Here is a 13,957-nt window from a genome sequence, read left to right on the forward strand (position 1 = left end):
TTCGATTTATTGTTCAGCCTACTGCAGGAGCAGCTGTTGATGGAGGAAGTGTCTACCATCCAAATTTGTCTCATTTGAAGTGAAGGGATGTTGAAAGGGCTGCAGTACAGATGCACTGCTGAGTCCTCAGATTTCTGCTGCAGTAAACTTCCATACATAGGCTTCAATTGTGCAACATTTGCTATTGTATGTGAAGACCCAACAGGGAAGTGAAAATAAAGCAATATGCATGCAGTATACTCATTACATTCAGCATAATGTTACAAGAGAAACTTAAGTTAACTTGTTGGAAAGCAGAAGTGTCATGTGCATATCTCGGGTGTGCATTTCCTTCGTGCTCTCGTAGGAAATGAGCATTGGATATTTATCTATCTTATATTCTCCAGGACCGAAAAGACTGAGTTTGATATGTCAGCTGTATGTGTGCGCGTCTGCTCAGTGAAGGGCCACAATAGAAGCTGCTATCTTGAAGAGGGCTGTAGTGCGCATGCGCGGCAGAACAGTTTCCATAGAGCTGCGACGACCTGCTGAGTGGGTTGATTCTTCAACTTCTGACTCACGTCCTTCCAAAGACGCTGGAGCGTTTTATCCTAATTTACAGGTGTTTCTTCAGTTGTTTCGTGTTCTCCTGGTGGTGTGGGGTTTTTTTTTTATCTTAAGTTCATTTGACTTATTTAAGCACCTGCGCGGCAGACAAACTAAACATGGGACGTGGTTGAAATCTCCGTCTGTATTTGAACTGGATCATATTTTTAATTTGATGGTCGCTGTTTCTCACCGCCGGCAAAAGTAAGTAGCGTTAATTCTTCCGGGATTAAAACTTTATGCAAATATATTATCGTATAGGTTATTGTTGGTGTGATAATAGTTTATTTTATCCCGTAAAATATTAAAATAGCAGAGTGGGTGTGTACAAAATGCTGGGTTTGATAAAACCTCTCAGTTGTTAAGCACAGAGGCAACAACTAGTTACCAGGAACACAACCGGCCAGAGGTTTCACTAATTAAATCTTCACTTAATTACCGTTATATTTCACCCATACCTGCTAACACAGCGATGATTAAAAATCATTATTAATTACCATCTTGCTACCAGGTTTGAACTCATTTGTAAAACTTTCAGCTCAGTCCAGGCCTGTTTTGCCAAGAGCAAGGCATGTGATTACAAGGCCTTTTACAAAGAAAGGGATGTTGTACTTTGAGTTACTCTTTCACTCTAGAGCTGTTTTCTGTAGCCCATAACGTGACAGTATTCTCATTGTTATTTATATGTTGCGTTAGAAGTACTGCCTTTATCACTGCTGCCAGTTTATTATCTAAAACCAATGCAGTTTAATACAGCTAAGCAAGAAATCTGGCCTTCATGGTGGTTGTAATGATGGTTGTAATGTTCAGTTTTATTTAGAAAGATGATGATTCAACTTTATTGTCCTTTTTAGAAGTTGAATACAATACCATACAAAATATCACTTCACAATAGGGCTGCAACAAATATTATTTTCATAGCTGATTAATTGAAAATGTCTTAAAATGTCAGAAAATGTTTGTCAGTGTTTCTCAAAACCTAAGATGACATCTTCAAATGTCTTGTTTCACTCACAACCCAATATATTTAGTTTACTGTCATAGAGGACTGAAGAAACAATAAAATACTCACATTTAAGAAGCTGAATTCAGAGATTTTTTTCCTCAAAAAATTAGTCAAATCGATGAATCAGTTATCAGTTATTGGTTGGTGAATAATTTAATAATCGATCAAAGTAGTAATCTTTGGCCTCAGAGCCTCAGATCTAATTTCTTACTTAGCTTTCTTTGTCTTCTCCATCAGCTACCATTTATGCCTGTCATCTTCGTCAGATATTTGTTAATAAATTAACATTTAACGACTGCCAGCATATCTTAATAATCAAAAATTTCCATCTGGCATATCAAATTAACATCACACAACCAGATCCATACACTAAGGTTTTGGCAATATTGTTTACCATCACATTTTCAGCACACAACATTTTACACCTTACAACAGGGCTCCCTTTTGCCAGTTATAAATGTTAGCACCTCATTATCAGTTATTAGTAAGCAGTAACTGGATCTTGCCAAATAGTGACCCCACATCGATGTATGACAACTGTTATAACTGTTTTAGTAATGATTTATAAAGTGTTTCCAACCTAATTAAAAACAGAATTATAACCCATTTTTAAATCAGGGTAGCCTTATTGTAAAGTGGTATCCAGTACAATGCAATACAATACTACACTTTATAAATCTCACTAGGGGCAGTTTGTTGGAGCTGCTTCTTCTGTTGAATTTTATTCCTGACAGGTGTTTCTGATATTTTGTCCACCCCATTTAACCCATTGAAGTTAACCTAAAGCTGCTGAATCAGTTGCCAGAGTAGTATGTACACCTAGCTAAAACTAAACGTAGGTCAGTAATGGGCGAACAGTCACTATCATTATGCTCTGCTCATTTTCATAACTCATTTCCCCAACAAATGCGTTCTCACTCTACATGAGCCAGACTTGTGTGCAGTGTGTGTAATGTGTGGCTGGCTGTTTTGAAGACTTGTGTCTCTTCTCCTCTCATGTTGTCTAGATGAACTGCTTCAGTCACAAGCTGAGACGCACGTCTCCTGCAGGTGGCAGCAGTAGAAATGAGCTGGTCCCCTCCAAGCCTCCCAGGATGAACGGATGGTCATGGCCTCCTCAGGCCTTGCAAGTAGTTGGCTGGCTGATGTACAGCTACCTCGCCATAGTTAGCTTCGGCATCTACATCCCTCTTCTGCCTCCGCCGTGGAACCATGTGGCCTACGCTGTATCCTTTACACACGGCTGTGAATGGTCACTGTCATTGTAGCTGACTGTTAAGTATGAGGCTTTAAGATCTGAAAATGGAGTAAACATTATAGTCTCTTTGCTATGGTTGTGTCTGTGCTGCTGGAGGAGACAAGGATTTTGTTGTGTGGGCTGTCTGTATGGGCTCCAGTCACACCAGACGTGACTCTGTCTCCGTTTCTGTGGTCTCTATTAAGCCCAAAAGACATAATCAGTGGTGTTTTTGTCACATGGTGAATGCTGCATGATGTCAACACTGGTTTATTTAACCGAAGCTACACTCAGCTGTAAGAACAGTTGAGTTCTTCACAACTGACTTTATTTCTTGCACAAAAGATCCACTTGTGTGCAACAGTTTGCAGTTCCTTGTTCATGTATACTTGTGCCAAGATACAAGATACAAGAGATTTATTTATCATGATACAACAGCGTTGTATAGTGAGATTTGATGTAGCGCCCTCTTTGATTGATTGATTAGATTGGCTGAAGGGATAAAAAAAATTAAACATTAAAACAAACAATTTTACATGGAGGAGTGCTGAGGAGAAATTAAGCAGTCTCATTACCTGAGGGAAGAAGCTGTGCTGTAGTCTGCTGGTATGGCCGTGGATACTTTACTCTATGCCTCCAGGCTGTGGCTGGGGTGGGGTAGTACCCTTTGGGCTCTGTACAAGCACCTTGCTGATATCACTGATATTCAGTAAAGGGTACAATGATGTTCTGGGTGGTTTTAATGACCTGTTGTAGATTTTTTCTGTCTTGGGCAATGCTCATCCCTTATCAGCTTGTGATGTTTCCGGTCAGGATGCTTTCAATTGTTCCTCTGTAAAAGTCAGATTTTGCTGACATTGAGCAGTAGGTTGTTTTCTGTACATATCATCCTGATATGAAGTCTCATTGTTGTTTGAAATCTGGCCAGTGATGGTGGTGTCATCCAAAAAAGTCACAACAAAGCTCTCTCCATTACAGGGATGGGTGCACAGCAGGAGACTGAGGACACAGCCTTTTATTATTCTGCATGTTATTGCACATTTATCACATATTGATAGCATTTTTGTCTATTTTTTCTATTTTCCTTGACTCTTGTTGTGTACAGCTGACAGCCATAGCATTTATTGTCCACTTTTTCACCCATATTGCTGCTGTGACTATAGATCCCGCAGATGCCAGTGTGAGGGCCAAGCAGAACTATACCAGTCCGGTGCCGGTTTTTGACCGGACAAAGCAGCCGCATGTTATCCAGGACCTGCGCTGTTATCTATGTGATGTCAGAGTGTAAGTGTCCAAAGCAATAGTCTCTGATGTTATTTATTTTTTTAATGTGTGTTTAATGATTTTAACATAATCAATATTCATGTAGTGGCCCCAAAGTGAAACACTGTGGTGTTTGCAACAAGTGTGTGGAAGACTTCGATCATCACTGCAAATGGCTTAACACCTGCGTGGGTGGCAGAAACTATCGGTAAGTAGAGCTGCAATGATTAGTTGATTAATTGATTCATTTTAAACTATCAAAATAATCTGCAAATGTTTTGCTAATCATTTTGAGTCATTTGTAAAGAAAACGTAACCAAAGTCACATGCTTTTAGGCTTTGAGAAACAGTGCTCAACATTTTCATCATGTTCTGACATTTTATAGACCAAACAGCTGATTGATGATTTAAGAAAATGATTGACACGAATCAATAATAGGGATGTAACAATAAATTGAATATCTTGATATAGAAGAAAAAAATATATAATATGGTACAGAACTTTGAGGATATCCACTATGATATTATGTGGTTAATTATTTCATTTGATTATTTTTATGGTATATTTTAAAAGGGCTGCTACTGACTGCTGGATTTTTTGGTTTTGCAGTTGTACATACATAAGTCAGACATTCACTGCCAAAAACAATTAATGCCAATTTTTTTGCACATGCTTAGTTTATGGCTGGCTAGTTTTATTTTATTTAACCAAAGAAGGAAACCAGAAGCACTTTTAATATTACGATAAATATTGTATCATGGTATCATGGAATTTGGGGTATTATCGTAGCATGAGATTTTGGTATCATTATATCCTAATCGACGATGCAAATAATAATTGTCATTTGTAGGCCTGCTGGTAAAATAATTTAGATGAACTTGTATCTGACTTAACAGCTAATGTTCAAATGAAATGTGGAATACTTTCTAGATTAACATTAGGTGTTTTGTGCTGCCTTCAGGTGCTTCTTTGTGGCCCTGTCCTCTGCTACACTCGGTGTCTTCCTGCTCGTAGCTGTCATCTTGTTCATATTCATTCAGCATTACCTGGATCCAAACAGTCTGCGATCGGCGCCACATTTTAACAGTGAGTCGATACCAACATTTATTTATCTGACTGAATGGATGATAGGCGTAGGCATAGGCCAATTATTACTCATTAGTATTGTTTTTTTAATTATTATTAATCATTAGTTATTTCTTTATCATCATATCTTCAACCATTCAACACTAACAGTACAATAATTTAATGGTGCAATAGTCTGGTTTACACTGGCATCAAGACTGCATTGACTATTGATAATGTACATTTGAGCCAATCAATAATCTTTATTTATCATTTAGCATCCTTGCATATTAACAGACATATATATCGACCCAGTTATTATTATTGTTTATGTTTCTTTATGTACACTGGTGTATGTACTGAACTATACCTACACATTGCTTATTTTCTACTGATTGACTCTGAGAAATGGCTTTGATGATATTTTTTTGTTAATTGCATCATTAAATATGTGTGCTGTTCCGTCTTCCTGTAGGTATGCAAGGGAATGGCACCTGGCTGGTGTTTTTACCATTAGCACCCATAAAGACCAGTTCAGCTGGTCTCCTCATATTAGCCTTCATCACAGTCATGCTGAGCATCATCTGCCTGCTGCTGCTTGGCCATCTGCTGGTCTTCCACTTTTACCTCTGTGAGTCACACTCCTCAAGACAGACATTTTATAGAGCCCTTTTCTCCTCACCCAGTCATCAATCCTCACAATCTTTCCACTTCCTTGTTTCTTGAATTTACAGTTTATAAAGGGATAAGCACATATGATTATGTGAAGATGCAGCGCCAGAAAAAAGCCAGAAGCGGAGACACTGAGGCAGGAAATTCACGTGATGCCAAAATCAAAAACAAGGCTGAGGTGAGATCTGTCCTTTGACCTTCACTGTCTGGCAGTTTGTTCATTCTGCTCTATGTGTAAAACATTGTTGTTGTTTTTTTCTTTTAAAAGAATCAAGAGAGCTCAATCGACTGTGAACCAGCATTATCACAGAGTTCAAGGTAAAACTAATTCCTTACAGTTCTTGTTACACGATTATTAGGGGGAAAATAGACAACATTTTTGCTTTGACTTAGCACTATGAACTAAATGCTAATTGCACAGCATAATGGCTACAGAATAATAACACCATCCATGTTCCATATGAGCCTTGGTTTAACTATGAAAAATCTGTCTGCCACCTGGCATGATTTTCCCCAGCTAAATTATGTCTCCATTACAGAATAAATTAAATTAAAAATTTCTCCTTATGTGTCGTCTGACTGTCAACACCTGCTGTAGTTATTTGTTTGTGGGAGGAAATGGAAAGTGATGGGTGGTGTGTACATGTGTTGTCTATGAGACAAACAATAATACCACATGAAAATGCTAAGTTGTCTGTTTTCACTTTAAGCTAATTTTGTAGACAATTATTGCCGCTCTGGTTTTCCTACAGTACCTGCCAATTTGACGATAAAGGCCCACTCACAAGCCGACTCTCTGAATCCATATGTACAGAGGTAAGCATGTCCGCTAATATCTCCTTTTTGAACGATTTTGCATGCTTAAAATGGGCAATACTGCATTAAAAATCTTGTTTTGGTTTAGCTGGAAAACTTTAAGAAATCAGCAGAAAAGGAGAATAAATTCCATTATGGGACAGAAAATCCCACAGAAAACAATGCAAGTGAGTATTTGACTGCACTCATCACTGTCATCACCTTTCTCTGAGTCGCATTTAACAAGATGGAGATGCAAAATTATTGAACTACAGTTTAATACAAAATATAATACAAAACAAATATGGACATTATTTATCAGTGGTCGGTAAAATAATAACCTTAAATAAAATACTAATAATAAATCACATCAAATAAATAAAAAATACCCAAATCAAATGTATATTCCTACATTAGAATGCATTTAATCATATAATCCCATTATTTCATGCACATTAAAATCTAATACACAGTATGTGGTTATCTTAGCTAATAATTTGGTGTTTTAGATGGAATTTGTTTTAATTGGTGAAATAGAAAAATATGTTGGGTTATGCTGGAGATTTCAGAATACAGGGTACAGCATGTCAGGAGCTACGTTCAACACCATTATTCTATGCATTTTAACATATATTAAGTGTTGGCCAACAATAGTGTACGATTATATTTATGTCACTCAGGACTGGGGAAATCTGTTAGCATTTAGAAAAAAATGACTGAGGAAATTTAGGCAAATGTTTACTGCAGGCTGCATGTGTGTTATAGTAGTACGGTGCTTGAAAATAACTTAATTAAAAGTCAGAAGGCAGAGTGCTTCCATTGTTCCACAGCCGCCACACTGACAAGACTGCCGGCAGATTTGTCTGCAGACATTATTTGTTCATCAGCCTGGTGAGCGCAGGCATTGACTGATGCCCATTATCTTAAAATGCAAGATAATTGACCCAATTAATTGACCCACGCAATTGATCGGTCTATCACTGTTATTTGTAACAGTCATGTTGGATTGCATCACAGTGCAGATGGGTGTCTGATTTTCTGGTCCCTCGGTGTACATGAATTGTAAATAAAGTAGGCATACAAATCCAATACAGACTGGGACTTTAGCCTGTTAGATTTATTAGTATGAACTGCTAAAGAATATTAGTCCATATCGTTTGTTAATAATACTTCTCTCCTCTTGTTTCTTGTGTCTCAAAGGAGAAATATGTATGAGTGACATGAAAAGTTGGAAGCCTGACCCTGAAGAAGAGGCTCACAGTGCCAGTGTGAAGTCTGGTGACAGAGTTCCTGGAGTGCAGGACCCTCTGGGCAGCTCGGTGATGACTCCAGATGATACTTAACGAGAACCGATGTCTTTGTGGCGGTGCATCCAGATATGCTGCTCTCAGGAACTATTTATTGTGAAGAACATACTTCATGAAACTGAGCCATGAAAACTATGGACCAATGTTGATGAGAACAGAGGATGTTGAGGACTTGACACCACAGTTTGCTGGACAACACAGAACAGTTTTTGTTTGTCCAGTAGACATTTTGTATGCAGACTGATGAACTGTGGACCTGTTACTGTGTTTTGTTCCTTTTTTTTTATCTGCACTGTGTGTTTTTATGATGATGGTTGAATTATTTAAAGCACTGTTTTATCTCACTGACTTGTATAAAGAGCCAAAGTCCAGCCCCACTTCCAGGTTAGCCTCTGCTCCTCTAGCCTGAATCACATTTTAGCATATTTTCCATTTTACTTGATGATCAAAGAGAAAACTCTGTGTGTGGAGCAGACACTAACTTGAAAAGGAGACAAATCTTCAGCTCTCTGTTGCTATTTGATTAACTGTTGGTGTTTCAAAGTTGGCAGTGTTCAGTGATCATTTTAGCTGTTTGATAGAAACAAATATAAATTAATCTTTTCATACATACCTCATTTTTCTCTCTTCTCATTTAGCCTACGTACTCATACTTCTACAAGTTTCTTTCTGGCTATATTCGAAGCTGAATCAGTACTGTATGGTTGGATTTCCCAGCAGCATATGAACACACATTCATCAGCAACAGCTTTGTCTATAGCAGAGAGTCACCACTGCACAGATCAACACTAGAGGCTGCGTTTAGGGAAGTATTTGTCACCTGGAAATATAGTTTCAGGCAAGTGAAATGAAATAGATATCATGACAGCTCATCATATGATGGTGTCGTGTGGCAATTTTGTAATCCCACTCTGACAATGAAGTATTGTCACATTTTAATGGTCAGAGCATGATAAACAAGACAAAGGTTAATTTATAATATGCAAACCAATGGGAAGCCGTTCTCTCTCCTTATTGCTTGGCTCAGTCCTCTGTCTGGTTGAGGTTACTTCTTTCTAGGGTTTCTTCAGGTCCCTAAAAAGTATTAAATCCAGTAATCTGAATTATAGGTCTTAAATAGGATTTTGAGTGGCCTTAAAAATGATCTATGACGTTTGTGTTACTGTTAAAGTTGGAATTAACTTAAGTCTTGCTTTTAAATGTGTTTTGGGGAAACAAAATGTAGGCTATCAATCATGCTGTAACAACTTGGCTACAAAACAAAACCAAAATTGAACCTAGAACCACTAATGCAAACTGTGCATGCCCTTTTTTTGCCAGTATGGATGTGCAATAGGTCTTATATTGCATTCATAATCGTCTTAAAAATTCAGCTTGTTGAAACCTGCAGAAACCCGGTCTTTCAGTTAGCATCATGACTTTTGTTTTCAGCACAAAGGGCTTATAAGGCAAGTGTCAGGATCATGATCTGTGACATCCAGATGGGCACCAGTGACTTAGTTTAAGCGATCAGGTCAAAGTTGATTCAGTCAAAGGTTAACTTGCATATTCATGATCCGATGTAATTTCCCTTACAGTCTAGAGAGGAAAGGCAGAGATTATTAGGTGTAGCAGGCACATGCCAACAGGGAGATACAGGAATGGGATAAAATGCCACTGAAAATGACTAGGAAGAAGACCCTGTTTGAAACACACATAATTAAGCAATTTAACAACAGTGCAATACATGAACAAATTAAAGGACAGGATCACAAGTGTTAGTGGGCAGAAGAAAGAAACTAAAGATTGGGATTTAAAGGAATACATAAGCATGATTATGAAGGATAGAACTTAAAGACATAAAGAGTGAGGTGGAGGTGGTGCACAAGAAGGCTCATGTTGCAAGATTTGTCTTCTGTTTTGCTGCCATTGCTGACAATACAGGCTGTTCACTGACATATACCACATCTTGGGTACTGGTAAGGTAAATTTTTACTGCATCATCTTAATGAATTCAGATTTAGCTCTGCAGCACTTAAATTCAACAGCACCTGGATGCTTTTTTTGCTCGTAGCTACTGAACATGTTTTGATGGTCCTGGACAGTGACCACAGCAGAGAGAAGTGAGCTGCTGCTGAAATTCAATGATGAGGTAAGGTATACTGTATGTGTTAATTTTTGACTCTACTCTGTCACGTGGCTACTCAAACTCTTCACTGACTGTTTTTCTTCTTACAGACCCCTCATATGTCTGCTGCCAGTGACATTTGTATGATTCAAGCCAGCTTTCTCTCAAGAACAAATGGTCTCTTCCTCTGTGAATAATCCTCTGTCTGTTCCATCAGGAGCATCAACTCAACTTTGATCCACTTTACTGCTCTTTTTCTCTACAAATCTATTTTATTCAAATCTTTCACAGGGTCTGTGTATCCTGTTTGTCTATTTGTCTCATATCTTCACCACTAGAGGGCTGTAGAGGGTAGCTAGTACATGAGTTGATAGCAGGACAGGAAATTGGGGTGTTTGAGTGGAAATGAAAGCATGTCTCCTCCACAGTCATCTCATCGGCTGCCTGTGATGTGACAATAAATTAGAGAATATTGTTTCTTATAATGGTTTGAAAATATTTTTGTTTCGCAAATTGTGATTTATAGCTATTTTCAATTATTAAATCCCATATAATCCCTAATGACATGGGCCATATGTATGGGTGGAATATAGAAATATTCAGATGCTGAACTATACGAAATTGTCAGAATACTATGATGCAAGCAAAAATCTTTCATTTAAAATGTTAATAGTATGTAAGTGTCTAATCAGGTTATTTAGCATTATTAAAAGTAAAAGCACTCAATGCAGAAAAATGCCCCCTGTGAGTGTTATACTATTAGATATTATACCATTAGATTATTATTACTAATGCATTAATGTAAAGGCAGGATTTTACTGTTTCACAATTATTTTTTAACTTTCCATCATGGATTAATCTGCAAATCATTTTCTTCATTAAACATTGTTTGGTTTGTAGATTTCAGAAAATAATGAGAAATGGGATGATTCACAAGTTCTTATACCTCAAAGTAACAACTTGACGGTGCTTGTTTTGTCCAACCAATACTACAAAATTCAAAACTATTAAAAATAGATTTAAATCATTAAAAGGAAAAACAGGAAAACCTTGCATTGTGAATTGCCAAATAATTTTCCACAAATTGAGTAATCCACTCCTCATTCCAGCTGTGCTTGTAAATTTTTGTGTTTTGTGGGAAAAAATATTAATATGAAAAGTAACTAGTAACTGCAGCTTTCAAATAATTATACTGAAGTAAAAAGTACAATATTTCTCTCAGAAATACAGTGGAATGGATTTAGAAGTACAAAAAAAAATGGCATGAGACTTAAGTACGAGTACACACATTTGTACTTAATGGCATAATATGCAACATTTTTATATATATTTAATACAAACATAATCACTGTCAATATGACACACTAGAAGTGTGTGGTGTTGCCTATGTCTGCTTGTAATTTCCTTATTTCTCATTATTTTGTCATGCTCAGGACGATTTACCAACCCAAAATGTCAGTATTTGACATCCTGGGAATGAGACTCAACAGTCAGCTGTTTTTCAGGTGCATTTATGAAAAGATCGGACAAATCCTGCTGATTCCACCGTACAGCACTTAAACTTAGTTACTTTTCACCACTGGTTCGTGGTCAGCAGTGGAATGAAAAACTTTCATTCCTTGTTTGCTATATCCAAATGGACCAAAACACATCAAAAGTCTGAAGCCTCAAACAGTGAAATTTATGATTATGAGTGAACAAAATAAGACCATTAATCGATGTTGTAATTATTCAACAGCACAAGCTTCTGAGAAGAAAATGACAGAAGCCTGAGTCAGCTGAAGAAGCTCAGAGAGATGATATTCAGCTTTTATAAACTGTTTATGATGTTAGTCATGAAACTTAGCCTAATAAACATAAAGCTACAGTATATAAGGTTGACTTCAGCGGGATGCTACAGGTTTGATAGACATCAAGTAATATCTTTTCAGTCCAACTGACATTTTTAAAATGTAAATATCAGGTTGTTATGTTTGGTTTCTTTTATGCACAGTGTGTGTGTACAAATTTGGCAGCTGTTGTAGCTCAGTCTGACAGTAGAGGCTGATTTTATCCACACAGTGGCGCAATGGAAGCATCTTGAGATGGACTATTATGTCATCAAGTAATGATTACATTCAGTCCAGGCTGCTTTCATCATGATGAAGTCTATCACTATTCTGAGCCCTTTCTTTTGCTCATAGGCATGCATGTTTTTACTACTCGCCCTGTTCATCTGAGAGCTTGATACTGCTGTCTCCTTGGGATCACCAGCAAAGCTAGAGGTTGCAAGAGGTTACATAATGTCCATCCATGTCCAGCCATTAGGCTACTACTGGTTGTGTAACACATTACTGCGCTGGACATCAGAGGAGGAAGTTTCAGAGCGCAGCCGTTGGGAAGAGAGGATCCTTTTCGAGAGAATACAAAACTGAGTTTTATTTGTTTTGCCACAAGAATTTCTCATCATGATGTAAAGTGTGGTCCCAAGAGTCAGTTCCCTCTGGCCTCCATCAGGACATTAACCAGCTAACACATAATGTTCCTATAAAATTCCCCAGAATGTTCCTTCCGGGTTTCTATTTGGTAATCCACCCACAATGTTCTAAGAATGTTGTGTGAATGTTTTTGTTCAACATAACATTCCCAAAATGCTTAAATAATCACATGAAGTAATGATTATGAATTAATCCCCTTGAAATGTTCACCTAATCTTCACAGAATGTTTTTTTTTTTTTTTTTTTTTTTATTTTGTAAAATTAGCTTTACTGTAGAGAAACTTGGGGTCCTGCAGCTGACCATCCCAGAAAGGGAATGTTTATTTCAAGTAACCTTCCTTGAACAGTCAGCTAACATTCCCAAAAAAATCTGTAAAAGTTACCATGTTAGTTTAATGTGGGCAAACTTGCCATTTTAACATCAAACAAACCTTTCCAGAACATTCTGGTAACTTAACATTAATGTTAGATTTCCCTGGAAAAAAAACATGCCATTTTAACATTTCAGGAACATTAAAAGGAAATGTTCCATTGACCTTCCTGGGACATTCAACAAATCTTCCCAACACATACAGGGAACTTAACAATAATGTTGGATTCTAATCAGAAACCTTGTGGTTTTACCATCAGGGGAATGTTCAAGTAACTGCTCTTGAATAATCAACGAACACTCCCAAAACATTATGGCAATGTTACCTTAACATTAGTTTTATGTGAGGCAAACTTGCCATTTTAACATCTAGGGAACGTTAAAGTTCGTTTAAGTGACTGTCCGGGAACATTCAACCTCCCTGTAGTGTACTGGCATCATAACAATAACTTTATTTTTATGTAAGAAAAACTTTCTGTTTTAATATCTAGGGAATGTTAAAGGCACAATATGTAAATTCTGCCGCTAGCTGTCACATTAAAATAAATAAATAATTTAAATATAGTTTGATGTCGTTGTGAAATGCCATGGGATAATGGGAGTTATCTTTACCATTAAACAACAACTGTAGCCATTTATTCACATTATGTTTTGTCATGTTTGCCGACTTCCTTCCTCACTCTCCAACGTATTTGGTGTTTCCCTTTTCTAAGGAAACAAAACAAATTTTAACGCTTTAATTAATACAAATAATGGCGTTTAATATAGTTTGGGTTCTTTTTAGTTTATTTTGTGTTTTTATGGACGTTATAGCAACTATAATATGATAAGACTCATATTATACAGCAGTAGCAAGTAACACTAGCACTGCTAGCAGGAAATGGACATTGCCTTAAATACATTACGATTTTTCTTTGTTTGAACATTGTTAGAAACATCTAGAATATGTAAGAACACAACTCAACAAGATAGCATAGCTCTAGTGTTTTTGGATATTTTATTATAGCAAAGGGGGACATTCCAGTGACCTTCAACATTTAACTAACCTCCCAGAACATACTGGAAACATAAC

General features: G+C 37.2%; 1 protein-coding gene across 2 annotated transcripts; it reads left to right on the forward strand.

Annotated features, from left to right (window-relative positions):
• The first annotated feature begins 395 nt into the window (after positions 1 to 395).
• Positions 396 to 8,543, forward strand: zdhhc11 (zDHHC palmitoyltransferase 11). Of its 2 annotated transcripts, XM_084726572.1 has the most exons (12): positions 406 to 601; positions 680 to 789; positions 2,599 to 2,817; positions 3,934 to 4,112; positions 4,198 to 4,299; positions 5,054 to 5,178; positions 5,633 to 5,788; positions 5,892 to 6,007; positions 6,098 to 6,147; positions 6,582 to 6,645; positions 6,734 to 6,812; positions 7,825 to 8,543. In XM_084726572.1, the coding sequence occupies exons 3-12, from the start codon at positions 2,599 to 2,601 to the stop codon at positions 7,965 to 7,967; spliced, it is 1,233 nt and encodes a 410-aa protein (XP_084582698.1). In that variant the 5' UTR covers positions 406 to 601; positions 680 to 789; the 3' UTR covers positions 7,968 to 8,543. The 2 variants fall into 2 exon arrangements, with proteins under 2 accessions (XP_084582699.1, XP_084582698.1); XM_084726573.1 differs by lacking the exon at positions 6,734 to 6,812 and having other exon boundaries at positions 396 to 789.
• The last annotated feature ends 5,414 nt before the right edge of the window (positions 8,544 to 13,957 follow it).

Source organism: Lutjanus erythropterus, chromosome 9, assembly GCF_056507025.1.
Source record: "Lutjanus erythropterus isolate fLutEry1 chromosome 9, fLutEry1.hap2, whole genome shotgun sequence".
Taxonomy (NCBI): Eukaryota; Metazoa; Chordata; class Actinopteri; order Lutjaniformes; family Lutjanidae; genus Lutjanus; species Lutjanus erythropterus.

Bases quoted from the DNA above. Each gene is read 5' to 3' on its own strand.
- zdhhc11 (XM_084726572.1), top strand. From the start codon at position 2,599: ATGAACTGCTTCAGTCACAAGCTGAGACGCACGTCTCCTGCAGGTGGC. The intron at 5,789-5,891 runs GTGAGTCACACT...TTGAATTTACAG, and splicing joins GGTCTTCCACTTTTACCTCT to TTTATAAAGGGATAAGCACA. The intron at 6,813-7,824 runs GTGAGTATTTGA...TGTGTCTCAAAG, and splicing joins TCCCACAGAAAACAATGCAA to GAGAAATATGTATGAGTGAC.